Source organism: Paroedura picta, chromosome 6 (genome assembly GCF_049243985.1).
Source record: "Paroedura picta isolate Pp20150507F chromosome 6, Ppicta_v3.0, whole genome shotgun sequence".
Lineage (NCBI taxonomy): Eukaryota > Metazoa > Chordata > Lepidosauria > Squamata > Gekkonidae > Paroedura > Paroedura picta.
Window position 1 is genome coordinate 3,711,840 of NC_135374.1, and position 13,792 is coordinate 3,725,631.

Sequence of the window (13,792 nt, forward strand, 5' to 3'; positions counted from 1 at the left end):
CCTGGCTTCTGTGTCTCTCACAGCCCCTGTACATGAGCACTGTGGGGACAATTTACTGCAAAGTGCACTCCCCCCCCCCCAGAAGAGTAGCTGGTTGCCAAGCTCCTTCCACTGATCCTGGGTCTTCCCCTAGCACTCAGCTAGCATTTTTGGGACAGGAAGCTCAATGTGGTCAGAGGGCTACGGCCCGTTTCGGATTCATACAGGACAAGGTCCTTATCTTTAGCAGAGCACAGAGTGAAGCAAAACCGTCAAAAGAAATGGAATGAACCATAATCCTTCCGTCCCTCTGCTAAAACACACCCTATTTGATATTAAAAACAGGGTAGGTGCCTTTGCTTAAAAGGTTCCCAGTTCTCAATGCATGTTCCTCAGCTCACCTGGCAGATGGCTGCTCACCTCTTCTTCTAAGTGAGAGCCAGTTCCTACTTTGATGGTCAGCTAGCAAAAGAGACGTCCTACCTGTGGTCAGCAGCAGACGTACCTCTCTCACCTCCCACAGGAAGCACCTGTGTTTCCTGGGGGGGGGGATCTGGGAAGAAGAAACTTCCCCCCCCCTTCCAGCTACCTGCTTCCTGGTTAGGCCAATCTGTATTTGAAAGGAGGTGAGCAAGTGATTAGCCGCCCCTCCCTTCTCTCCACAGCACAGAGGGGGAAACCTGCGTGTTTTTGAAATAGCCAGAAAGGGGGGGCAGGGTCATTTTGCCACAATTTGGTCCTCAGTCTATATCTTAAAATTGCATGGAGGTGTCAGCTGCTTTGAGCGAAGGCCAGAAAAGCGGGATATGAAGAACGGAAACCATGCGCGGCTGAATTCTTGCAATAGCTCTTTGCTGACAAATCGGTTTCTTCCCACTCTTCCACGCAGGGAGCATATTACACACAGCCTGTGTACGCGGCCCAGCCGCACGTCATCCATCACACCACCGTGGTCCAGCCCAACAGCATCCCTTCAGCTATTTACCCGGCTCCCGTGGCGGCCCCCAGGACCAACGGCGTGGCCATGGGCATGGTGGCCGGGACCACCATGGCAATGTCAGCAGGTGAGAACGGAAGGGCACGGACGGCCGTGTCAGTAACCATGGCGATAGGAGGGAGGCTGAATTAGACGGGTCCTGAGTCTGCTCTAACACAATCCACCTTTCTCTTCCTGGCCTCAGGTGCGTTCCTGATCTCGGATCATGGAAGCTTAGCAAAGCACGATGTTATATTACATAAATCGCTTTGTTTTTTTCTCTTCTTTTCTGGATGCTATCAAATTACCTGGCCTGCATTAATCTCTACCCCAGGGATCTCACACAGGGTGCCCTTTCTCAGTTCCCAGGTGTATTTGGAAAGTGGGAGGGAGCAGGTGGGGCCACTGCCCAGCAGCAATTCTGATTCGACGTTAGAGAACTGTGCTAATACGATAATTTTGTTTTCGTGGCACCTACCACCGTAGCCTTAGTTGTATTTTCTCTTGCTCCTTTTCCCCACTGTGTATATATTTAGAACCATAGAATCCTAGAGTTGGAAGGGACCTCATGGAACATCTAGTCCAACCTCCTGCACTATGCAGGACACTCACAACCCTCTCGCTCCTCCACTGTCACCTGCCACCCCCTTGAGCCTTCACAGAATCAGCCTCTCCATCAGATGGCTCTCCAGCCTCTGCTTAAAAATCTCCAAAGATGGAGAACCCACCACCTCCCGAGGAAGCCTGTTCCACTGAGAAACCGCTCTGACTGTCGGAACTTCTTCTGGATGTTGAGACAGAATTTAGAATCACATCCTAATAGAGTTGGAAGGGACCTCCTGGGTCATCTAGTCCAACCCCCTGCACTGTGCAGGACACTCACAACCCTCTCGCTCCTCCACTGTCACCTGCCACCCCCTTGAACCTCCACAGAATCAGCCTTCTTATTCTGTTATTCTATGATTCTACTTATAATTAGCAGGCAGTTGTATTACAATATCACAACATTCATACATACCTCACAAGATATCGCTAATCTCTTATCAGCTACCGGGAGCCCCCCTTGTACGATAGCGGAGATATAGCCCCCTGGGCCATAAGGTGCAGAGCATCCGGCGCCAGATCTCTGCTGAGCTCCCCGATCCAGCTAACAGCTACCTTTTTATGCTCAAAGCAGAAGCATAAACACAGTTGGCCAGATGACATCTCTCTCTCTCCCACTTCTCATCCCAGGGATGCGTCATCCGTGCACTCCTTATCTTACCGAAGCCCAAAAGCCTGTGAATTTTCCCAATTATAAAAGTCCACCTGTTTCCTCTCCTCATTAACGGGATGACGGCATGCGAATCCTAACCAGTTCTCCCAACTTCAAAGGGCTTAGATAAGCATGTTTATAGGAGCAATACCCTTCCCTTAAAACTGTATCGCAGCAAGAAAACAGGAGAGCAGAAGGATAAAAGCAATACATATACATGGCAGCACAGGAATGGAAGAAATAAGTTTGTGTGTGTGTGTGTGTGTGACAAAAACCTATCACTATACTCCTTGTGACAATCTTCCGCGTTATTTTCCCGTACGATATCCCAGTCCTTAGGGGATCTTGGTTCAGCGCTTGCTGCTTGTTGTGAAAGCCAGTGCTTGCTCCGGCCCTGATTCTCTCTTCCCTCTTGCAGGCACTCTGTTGACCACCCCACAACACAATGCCATCGGGGCCCACCCAGTCTCGGTACCGACGTACAGGGCTCAGGGGGCCCCCACCTACAGCTACGTACCTCCACACTGGTAATCTCATTGGCCAGGCCACGTAAGTGCGGGGAAGGGGCCGCTGGGGTGGGGGCGGGCGGAACGAGGGAGCTCCACACCCGGAACGTTCCTTTCTGGGCAGGTTGACGGTTATCGTGTCCCTAGGACCGGGGGCTCTGGATTTTGTTCCAGAAAGCCGTCCAGAGAACAGGAGAATAGGGAGCTGTTTTTAGGCTGGGGGTGTGCGTTTCAAGACCGCTTGGATCCAGATTTCGAGCAGGGCCCTGTGTCCACCAAAAGTTCAGGAGTGGGGTTCCTGGAAATGTAGGGATGTTATATTTGTCACCCTGCCCCCATGGTAGCAGGGGGAGGAAGAAAAAAGAGGGAGACAACCCTGCATTCACCAAATCACCTTTCTCCTCATTGGTGGCTTCTCCCTGTTACCGGCATCCAAGGAGGCCCAGCCTGACCCACAACTAGAAATTGGGTTCCCGCAGGATTTATTTAGTTAGATTTAGATTAGATAGGCTGGGCTGTGCCTGGAGGTATCCTCTCCTGCTACCGGGGAGTTTCCTTGTTTGCTTTTTTATTTTGCCAGTTGAATAGGGTTCTCAACCTTCCTAATGCCGCGACCCTTTAATTCAGTTCCTCCTGTTGTGGTGACCCCCAACCGTAAAATTAGGCAAGGGTTCTTTCACAGAAATTAAACCAAAACTGACCCATGGCATGAAGATCCATTGCTCATGCTTGTATATAAATCGGGTTTTTTTCCGGGTTTCTCAGTTCAGTTCTGCCTCTTGTCCCACCCTGCCGATCTCACTCTTTTCCGCTGCTCCAGACAGACGAACGCTCTGTCTCGATCTACTCCGCAAGGCTGTTGTGTGGATGGCAACCCCCCCCCCCAGGCCAAGCTGCTCACCCTGCCGTGACCCCTGTGAAAGGGTCGTTCGACCCCCAAAGGGGTCCCGACCCCCTGGTTGAGAACCACTGGCTTAAAGCGATATAATAGTCTAGCAATATGTGGGTCGGTTTCTCTGCATTCCCAGATTTCACTGTTCTTTGAGGAAGAAGCACGCATGCACACGGAAACTTAGACCCAGAGTAAAACTTTGTCACTCTTAAAGGTGCCCGCAGACTCGAACTTTGTTCACGAATTCGAGTGGCTCTTTAATCCAGGAGCCTCCCGCCAAGAAGTGTCAGAGAACCCTGGTTCCAGTACCAAATACCCTCCGTGGAGATGGTTTCAGAGAGCACCCACAGCAGAAGAGCTAGCTTTGAGTCTTGTAGCCTTTTAGAGACCAGCAGGGTGTTCAGGGCGTGAGCCTGCAGGCCTGACCTGATTGTCCAAGAGTAGTTCGGACTAGGGTTAAGCGCTCCGGCTCGGTTCGGCCGCTTCGGCGAGCACCAACGCCCGAGGGGGCCAGCGGCATGGAGGGGAGGGGTGGCACCAGAAGTGTCATGCTAGCCGGTGGCGGCATACAGGCGCAGAGCTCTGCAACTGTGTGCGAGCACTGGCTGGTGCACTGCCTCCCCCTCCGCGCCACAGCATTTGGCCACCTTGGGCGTCAGTGCTTGCCGAAGCAGCCGAGGCAAAGCAGCCGAGCTGCACTGGAGCGCTCAGCCCTAGTTTGAACTATTGTTGACCCGAGAAACTGAATTCCAAGTGATGGTATTAATTGGCCAGGAGAGAAAGCCCCATTTCTCTCTCAGCTCTTGATGGGAGAGATGAAAATACGACGTTAGCTCTTTCTATGTTGCTGCTTTCAACTTTTGTCTCTCTCTCTCTCTCTCTCTCTCTCTCTCTCTCTCTCTCTCTCTCTCTCTCTCTCTCTCTTTCTTTCCTGCAGATCCAGAGTCAACCATTGTATGCAACAATTCAAGTCTTACATCGGTGCTGGAGCGCCCGTCCCACAACCACCGAGTCTGTTAGCGAGAACAACAACAACAACAACAACAAAAATCAAACGCAAGGGTCACTTTATGCATTCTGTAGGGTTTTACCTTTAAAACTTTTTTGGGGAGTTGATTTCGTAAAAGCCACTTCCCCACTACGACCCCCAATCTCCCCCCCCCCCGATAGTCTCCCGTCATCTCCCGACGCTCCAGAGTAGCCCTGCTTTTCCTCCCCCCTCTTCTCACGACCCTCGCTGTCCTGCGCTTCATTTGCAGAATCCCTTTTTGGCCCTGCTGGCAAGAGCGGGCAACGTTTCGAAGTGGCCAAGCGGCTGCATGCTGGCTGGTGGGCTCCTTTCCGTTGTGGGTTTCTGTTTGTTTGTTTCTTTTATTTTTATGGTTCGGGTAAATGGGGAGTACAGATGTGCACGCTTGGGGGGGGGGCTTTTGCAAACACACATCACCCATGTTGTTCATCTTCCATAGCATAGAAAAGGACATTGGAGTCTTCCAGAAAGCTGTCGGATTCTGACTCACAGCTCATTATCTGCATCGAAGCCCCTTCCCTCGGTCGCTCAAGTAGGCCATTCTATGGACCGGCCCCTTGCGTGATCAGAAGCAGGAAGGGTGTCTCCCGGAACTTCTCCCAGTGCTTGTCAAAACTGGGGAGTAGCCCCTCACTCCCCCCCACCGCTCTCTCCTGTGCACCGGGAAACAGAAAAGCAAAGGGGTGGGAACCGTGTAAGCCATAGGAAAAGCATCTTGCTGTCGGCGAAGGAAACGTCCCGTTTTGTCCCCGGATCAGAAAGGGGGGAATGTCCATGAAGAAGGCAAAAGAGTTTCCTAATCTTGGCTGCTCCATACCTGGCTGTAACTCAAGGGCCAGAGCGGCTAATGAGGCCTGTGGGGTCTCTTTCGTGGCCGGTTTAACGCCACCAAAACGGCTCGCAAATTAACGTTGCCAAATCCGTGTTCCTTGCCCACCTGTCTGTTGCGGTTCAGCTCACCGAGATACCTCCGAGTCCTCGGTTGCCTTTGCAGGTCTGCCCTGCCCCTTCGCCCCCTGGTTTCCCCACTCGCCAGCCCAGATGCCGATCGGAATTCCTCATTGCATTTGGTTGTGCCAATTGGCCGTATCGACACAGATTTTGTAAGTGGACAGGCAGCAACTGGACCTTCATTACCGACACGAGTCAAGCCCCTCTGCCAGGGGGGAAATGAAGGGGCAGCAGCTGCTGTTTCGGAAACGTAGTTCCTTCAGTGGAAAGACACTTCTGTTTCTTCTCGGGACTGAGAGCTGCGGGATCAAGGGCGAGGTGGAGACCCTTCGTGACGAAAGCCGTCCCCGTCAATCAGGGACTAATCCGGGAGCAGCTAGGCTACCGGGAAGTGGGGCACCGAGAGAAATGTGTTTAGCCAGGAGCCGTGCAGAAGAGACGTGTTTAGCCAGGAGCCGTGCACAAGGGGTCAAGTATTTGGGGCATTCCACCTTAGTCACGAGGCTGTTTTAGGGAATGAAAGGCCAAAGAACTGAGCCTGGGATTCCGGCATATCACACTCCTCTGTGCTGACATCGTCTGTGAGGGGTCCCTGCTTGCATCGTTTTGGGCACCGGAGACAGGAGCTGCAGGCAGGGTGCCAGGGTAAAAAACGGGCCAGCTCTGGCCTGCGGGGGGAATTCCCTGAGTGAGGACTTGAGCGACTCCTAGTGGAGAGCTTTGAATTACGCACAGGATTTATCGAGAAGAATTTTTCTCCCTCTCGCAAAACGCTGGGAGTCGAGGGCAAGCAATGAAGCAGCAGATTTCGGATGGACATAAGGAAATGCTGCTTTACACGGAGAGTGATTAAAAGGTGGGGTTCACTGCCAGAGGATGTAGTGATGGCCGCAGAAATCAACAGATTGAAAAGAGGATTAGACAGATGCATCGAGGAGAGGTCTACCTATGTCTACTAGCCACGGTGAATGAGGGGAACCTCCATGTTCAGAGGCACTAATCCTCTGAATCTGAGAGCCAGGAGGCAGCGTCAGGGGAAGGCCTCAGCCTCCTAGTAGGCCAGGATGCTGGACGAGATGGACCACTGGTCTGATCCAACAAGGCTCTTTGGATGCCCCAGTAACCTTTCCTGGATTCTGAACCATGCAAGACTTGGCTGTGCCACATTAGGTCTCACAGTATGTTGCTGCCTCGGGCATCAGCGGGATCCGACGCCCGTAGGACTGCTGAAATAGGAAGCAGAAGACGGAGTTTGAAGGGACGAGGGGAGGCGGGAGGCAGGTCGGGGAACTGACCGGGAGACAAGCAACGAGGAAGCAGGCAGGGGAATTGAACAGAAGCTCAGATGAGAGGCAAAATAGGTGGCAAGATCACAGGAATCTTTGATACTGTCTGAGGGGGGTCGTTAGCACTTTGGGGGCTCTTGGCGATCGAGTATCTTCAGCACCTTCCCCCTGCCTACGCAGAGAAAGGAAAAGGTGTCTTCTCTCTGGGTTTGGAGCTCCGGGGCGTCTAACCGGTTAAACACAAGCAGGCTACGGTGGCAGCAGGAGCTCCTTGTGCAGGGGTAGTCAAACTGCGGCCCTCCAGATGTCCATGGACTACAATTCCCAGGAGCCCCCTGCCAGCAAATGCTGGCAGGGGGCTCCTGGGAATTGTAGTCCATGGACATCTGGAGGGCCGCAGTTTGACTACCCCTGTCCTAGTGAGTAACTCTGACCCTTGGATGCCCGGTTGAGCCATGGCCACTGCATGTAGAAGCCCATCTTCTGTGAATTCTTTCTGAAAGCCGGACAAGCCATCGCAGCGTCTTGTAACCATGAATCTTGAGACCATCCAGGGGACAGATGTTACACTGGCTGAATCTCCATTATGGCCAACATGTGATCTGCAAAAATCTTTGGCTAATCTTCTGACCGCAAACTCGGGGCTGTCCGGGGTGGATTTTCTTCAGCATTTCCCTAAGCCGAACATCTCCCCACTGTTTAGATCGAGATGCATTCTGCAAGGGGTCGGATTAGATGACCTTGGGGGTCCCTTCCAACTCCATGATTCTTTGGCGAGTCTTTTTGCCAGGATACCTTATCTCCCTCGGTTGTCTACGAGCCAAAGGGGCCCACCGAATTTCCTCTGGCGTCTTTTGAGAGATCAGCGTTTCATAGGAGAACAAAAAATGTATCTGCGAGGCATCATCCCAGGCGGCTGCCGTCCCCAGCGCTCGCAGATTGCTTTGGAAACTTTTGCCTCGTCTCAGAAAGACATACCGATCCATTCGGCCAAGTTCAGGGGAGGACCCATAAGGTTAAGGTAAAACCAGAGTGGATCGCGGTTCTCGGTTGAAGGCAGCTCTTTATCAATCAGGAATGCAGCGTAGTGTGAGATAGGGCCAAGAGGAGCTGCCCTACCCCGTATCTCCGCGATTCCGCGACCTGTTCTGGCGAGCATTTCGTAACCTCGTATGTGATGGCGGTCAGATAGTTATCAGCATGGAGCATTAGAGACTCCTCCCCTTGATGCACGATCCCCTGGCGGCGAAGACTGTGGCCGATAAAGGAAGCAGCGAGAGTATTCCCAGACTTGGCCGTTTTGGTCTTCGGTTCGTTCCTTCCAAAAGTTCGTTGGCGAAATATCGGGAAAGGGCTGCGAGTTTTAAAGGCAGTCTGCGTTCTGATCGACCTTCCCCTTGCAGACCTGGTCAATTCATTGAGGAAAATTTCCGTGGCTGTTCTGACAGAGAAGAGCCACCCATCCTGCCCAATGGTGCAGTGCAACTCTTGCTGCCCCCATAATTCATGCCGATAGCACAGGCAGCACAATTTGTCTCTGCCACTCCCAAAGGCACCTCTGCACAGTGAAACAATAGAAAGCTTTGTCGTTTGGAAGGGAGTTGTTGGATCCTGAAGCCGTAGAGCCCCTTGGTCCCTGGCCCTCTCTTTCCCTTGCTTACGACCACCTTGGCCTGTAGTGCTACTTCTCGTTGATGCCCCTGTGGCCCTTCTCTGAGGCAAGTGAGGCTGAGAGACAATGACTTGTCCGGGATTACCGAGCGAGCGCCATCACCTAGGCCCAGTTTAGGAACTTCCTTCATGTGCAGGGCGATTCAGGGCTCAGTGGTTGCACAAGCACTGCAAGAACTTTCCCTGCGATCAACACCCCTGTACCCCAGATTTTGCATGAGGCTGAGCATCCCTCGCCAGGGCTGTTCCAGGGTCCGAGGGACGTGTGTGCTTGTTCCCTAAGAACCCGTGGTCCCGATTTGCATCGTCACAAATCCCTCCCCCCTTCGAGCAGTCCCCGCCAAAGTGGGCGGAGCTATTCGGCAGGAGCCGAGGCATCGTAACCCGGCCTTCTGAAAGGCAGCTTGAAGTAATTGGGATCCAATGTGTAATAATACAAGTTAATCTTCGGAGCTCTGTTTGTATATAGCTGTATAAAATATGTCTTTTTAAATCTGAGCTGGAAAAGCTGTTCAGAGGAGGGAGGGGAAAGGCGGTAATCGGGGAGAGGGGGCACCGGGAGGAAGGGCCACACGAGCCGCGAAACGAGGGAGGGCATTTGAGTCGCGGACAAGGTGCAGAAAAGGTGAGGGAGGGCGTTGTCGTCCTGGGAACCTGCATTTAGCTGCTTTTCTCCAGGCCATGTCACTTCACCGCTATCATTTTTCCATCTCGGGACTCCCATCATCCTTCACTCGCCATCAGTCGCAAAACACAAAAAGAACAGGGGGGGAGGGGGTTAAACCTGCAGATGTTGGTGTGAACTGTCATTGACTACCCCTCTCCACCCAGACCCCCTGAGATACTTCCCTTGAAACCCAAGGCATATAGGAAAACCCAGAGAAAGAAGGGGGGGGGGGAGAATGCATATGAATAATTCTAACGGTCCGAATGACGTCAAAGGACCTCGGAGAGGCCTTCCCGTCGTGACTCCAGGAAGACCGGCCTGTACGCCCCGAGGATTTGCTCGTGTATTTTACGAACCATAATCTCCCAGCCCGATCTTCCTTCCTTCCTTCTCCCTCTCTTTTTTGCAGTTCCGATATGTAATTTAAAAAAAAAAAAACGCTTTTCCCCATGTGTTATTTAATTCGTTTCTTTTTTTGTTTCGTTCTTAACGACTGACGTTTCTTGTTCTTCACGAGGGGAACTTTAGGGTTGAAGGGGTTGGGAGCTTTTTTGAGCAACGGGGAACGTTTTGGAGCGCTGGTCTCTGGGCTTTCCTGGCTGGGGGGCTGGGGGGCGTGTGTGCCAGGACTTCCTCTTTGCTTTGAAGAGCTACTCGTTTGGAGCCAGCCAGGAAACTTAAGGGGACCCGGACACAATTGCTGCGGGCGCCATGCCCAGATGTGGGCAGAATTAATTCAGGCCACCCTTCGGGCTGCCGGTGTCAACAATCCTACGAATGGACAACCTCGTCCATTGGGCTCATGGTGAGATAACCCCGAGGGGACAGAATTCTCCTGTGTGAGGTCTGATATCTACACTGCGTGATCCTCTGAATACAGCCCCCTAAACTGCTCCTGCCATGACCACCCGTCCTGGGGCTTTCCAGATTGGGTCGGGGGGCGGGGAGCAGGAAGTGGCAAAGTAACAATTTACGATGAACTTGCCTCATCTGGCAGCAGTGGTGAAATGCCCACCTTCGTGCAGGGGGTCCAAGCTCAAAGCACTTGCTTGGTATGAGAATGTTTCTGCAGGATAGATTCAAATGAGTTGGTCTGAAGAAGCACAATAAAATCAGAGTCCAGTGGCACTTTTAAGACCAACAAAGATTTATTCAAGGCGTGAGCTTTCGAGTGCAAGCACTCGAAAGCTCACACCTTGAATAAATCTTTGTTGGTCTTAAAGGTGCTCCAGGACTCTGATTTTAATGTCTCTACGGATCGGCCAGAGCTACGTTCCTGCCAAGGGGAGATACCGGAAATGCTGGTGCCAATCACTGTGCACTCATTGCTTGCATGGGGGGGTGGGGGGGTGTCACTGCTCGGTTTCAGGAGCAAGGGGGACAGGGGTAAATGTCCCGTGCCAACTACCACACTGACATCCTGTGAACCCTGACGTTCCCCCAGCATTCCCACTTGCTCTTTTAATGTTTCTGGTTTTGCTCAAAGCGAAAATCCCTCTGCACGTCTTAAAATTGGGAAGGTTAAAAAAAAAACTGGCTAGAGAAAGAAATGAGAGAGCCAGTTTGGTGTAGTGGCTAGGAGTGCGGACTTCTAATGTGGAGAGCTGGGTTTGATTCCCCACTCCCCCACATGCAGCCAGCTGGGAGATCTTGGGCTAGTCATAGCACTGATAAAACTGTTCTGACCGAGCAGGAATATCAGGGCTCTCTCAGCCTCACCCACCTCACAGGGTGTCTGTTGTGGGGAGAGGAAAGGTGATTGTAAGCCACTTTGACACTCCTTCGGGTAGAGAAAAGTGGCATATAAGAACCAACTTTTCTTCTTCAGTACTATCAGGGCTCTCTCAGCCTCCCCTCCCTCACAGGGTGTCTGTTGTGGGGAGAGGAAAGGGAAGGCGACTGTAAGCTGCTTTGAGACTCCTTCGGGTAGAGGAAAGCAGCATATAAGAACCAACTCTTCTTCAAATTTAAGCAACAAGAATTAGAAGGAATCGCCATTTCAAAATGGTTTTAGGCAATTCTGAATGCGGGTGGTGATTCCACCCCTGTAATAGCAGAAGATGTTAGCTCAGATTCCATTCGTCTGGGTTGGGCCCGTCCCGCCCTGTCCCCCCCCCCCCATTTGCACTAGCCAATGCTTTGAGGGCCCCTTCTGATACGGCCTCTGAACCACATGCCAGATTTGATAGTGACATCCCCTTATTTTCTAAATGAAGTTTGGATTTGAGACTGTTCTTAAGCCTGTTCTCGCTTAATTTTTTAACCTTTTTTTAGGGCTTGGAATCGGCGCTTTTTAAAGTCCACAAAACCGCTCCGTCGGGCAGGGTGGGAGACGAGAGGCAATCAGGGCAGAATGAAGTTTTCTAGCTGGATCTTTCTCTCTGCCGTGTGCTATGAGGATCTTTGACCATTTTTCCAGTCGAGCTGTTTGCTCTCATCTGGACAGCCCTGGTTAGCCCAATTTGATCCGAACCTGAAGTCTCATCATGGAATAGAATCATAGAAACGTAAGAGTTGGAAGGGACCTCCAGGATCATCTAGTCCAACCCCCTGCAGAATGCCCTACCTCAGGGGTAGTCAACCTGTGGTCCTCCAGATGTCCATGGACTACAGTTCCCATGAGCCCCTGCCAGATGTCCATGGACATCTGGAGGACCACAGCTTGACTACCCCTGCCCTACCTGATACTCGGATGGGAGACCACAGCGGATGTCCAGAGACAGGCAATGCGAAAGACAACCTCTCCTCTTTTCTTGTCTTGGAAACCCCTTCAGGCTCTCCATAATTCACAGGTGACTTGAAGGCACGTTTCTCCACCAGAGCTGGTAAACATAAGATACCCTTCTTCCTCCCCCGGATACTACCGAGCGGGACAATTCAGGACGTTTTTTGAGTTTGCAAGTGTCGTTGAAGAGGGCAAACTGAATGTTTATCTGGGTGCCCGGAGTGTCTGTTAGCAACCTTGCCAAGTGATGGTGTTGTGACAGGTAATCTCTTTGGCCTACACTCTACTGCAGGGGTGGCCAAGCTGTGACTTTCCAGATGTCTATGGACTACAATTCCCACGAGCCCCTCCTGCCAATGCTGGAAGGGGTTCATGGGAATTGTAGTCTGTAGACATCTAGAGAGCCATAGTCTGGCCAACCCTGCTTTACTGGGTCTCTGGTGAGTGGGAAAGTTCTGCAAAAGGGAGCCGTGTGTCAGGCTAGGATCCGGGTTCGAATCCCACTCGGCCGTGGGAGCTGGCCGGGTGACTTTTGGCCAAACTCTCAGCTTAACCTACCCTGCAGGGCTGTTGTGAGGATACAGTGGAGGAGAGGAGAATGATGGAAGGCACTTTGGGTCCCCAGTGGGGAAAAAAGCAGGATGGAAGCGAAATGAAATGAAAAAGTAGAAACGCCTCCAGACTGCGACGTTCTTGTGGTGTACTGTTTGCTCCATGAGCTGAATTGGAAACCACTTTTCCACTCACTGCACTCATAATCACGGTCTCTTCTACATGTTCCATTTTGTCCCTATACATATAAGTGTCCTAAGTATACATCTTGTGCCAGACAAACAGTGCTATAATAACGAACTGACCACTAGAGGGCATAAGACACAAGCGGAGAAGGAGAAAAACACGGAAGCAGAACGGATACACAAGGGGTGAATTTGAAATAGCCCCAAATATGGCTTATTAGTATTGTCTTTGTTCTGATTCTGTAGCCCATGGCAGAGAAATTGGTTCCAGGATGGAAAATTTGGGGCAGGCGGGAAGATCCAGGCGGTTCTGTAATTTCGTTTGATTTTCTTTTAAATTTTTACGATGAACTCAATATAGGTTGGGTGATCTGGTTTTAAAATTTTATTGGAACATCTGCAAAAAAAAAAAAAAGAAAAATTCTAAAATTAAGTCTTCCAAGTTTCAAATCCAATGACTTAACCATGGTAGGAGAAAGGAGCCGTCGAGTTTGTCCTGAAGTCCCACAGCCTCCTCTTGTGAATATGAAGTGTAAAATCTGTATTATTATTATTATTATTATTATTATTATTATTATTATTATTATTATTATTATTGTTCTGAGGATCAATTAGTGATCTCCCCGACAGGTTGAAGCCAAGAGTTTGTAACTGTATGATATTTACTGTAAGATGTAGAACATTCAATAACTATTAAAATGTTTCCAAAAAAAAAGAGAGGGACAAGATGCCATGTGTTCAAATTGCATTTTAAGAATGTGAAGCAGTCTTTGTGTATGTTTCAATTTCCTGTTTGGGACAGGGATTTGGGTTCCAGATATTCTGAGTCTGGGAACAAGTGCAACTCTGAGCAGAGTTTTGAGGTACGTTGCTATTTCGTTGAGCATACTTGCCTTTTAGGGCAGGGGTAGTCAACCTGTGGTCCTCCAGATGTTCATGGACTACAATTCCCATGAGCCCCTGCCAGCAAATGCTGGCAGGGCCTCATGGGAATTGTAGTCCATGAACATCTGGAGGACTACAGGTTGAATACTCCTGTTTTAGGGTATTTCTTTACCACCCCTGAAAATCAAAACCACAAGCTTGGCCTCATTTAATACCAAAACCTGATGGGACT

General features: G+C 50.9%; 1 protein-coding gene across 5 annotated transcripts in view; it reads left to right on the forward strand.

The window, feature by feature from the left end:
* FAM168A (family with sequence similarity 168 member A) overlaps positions 1-9,408 on the forward strand; it is a 150,822-nt gene extending 141,414 nt beyond the window's left edge. For all 5 annotated transcript variants that reach the window (XM_077341216.1, XM_077341218.1, XM_077341219.1 and 2 more), the window contains 3 exons: positions 869-1,043; positions 2,629-2,759; positions 4,546-9,408. In XM_077341216.1, the coding sequence (XP_077197331.1) occupies positions 869-1,043; positions 2,629-2,741 (288 nt within the window). In that variant the 3' untranslated portion in view covers positions 2,742-2,759; positions 4,546-9,408. The remainder of the gene's footprint in view (positions 1-868; positions 1,044-2,628; positions 2,760-4,545) is intronic.
* Positions 9,409-13,792: the final 4,384 nt, after the last annotated feature.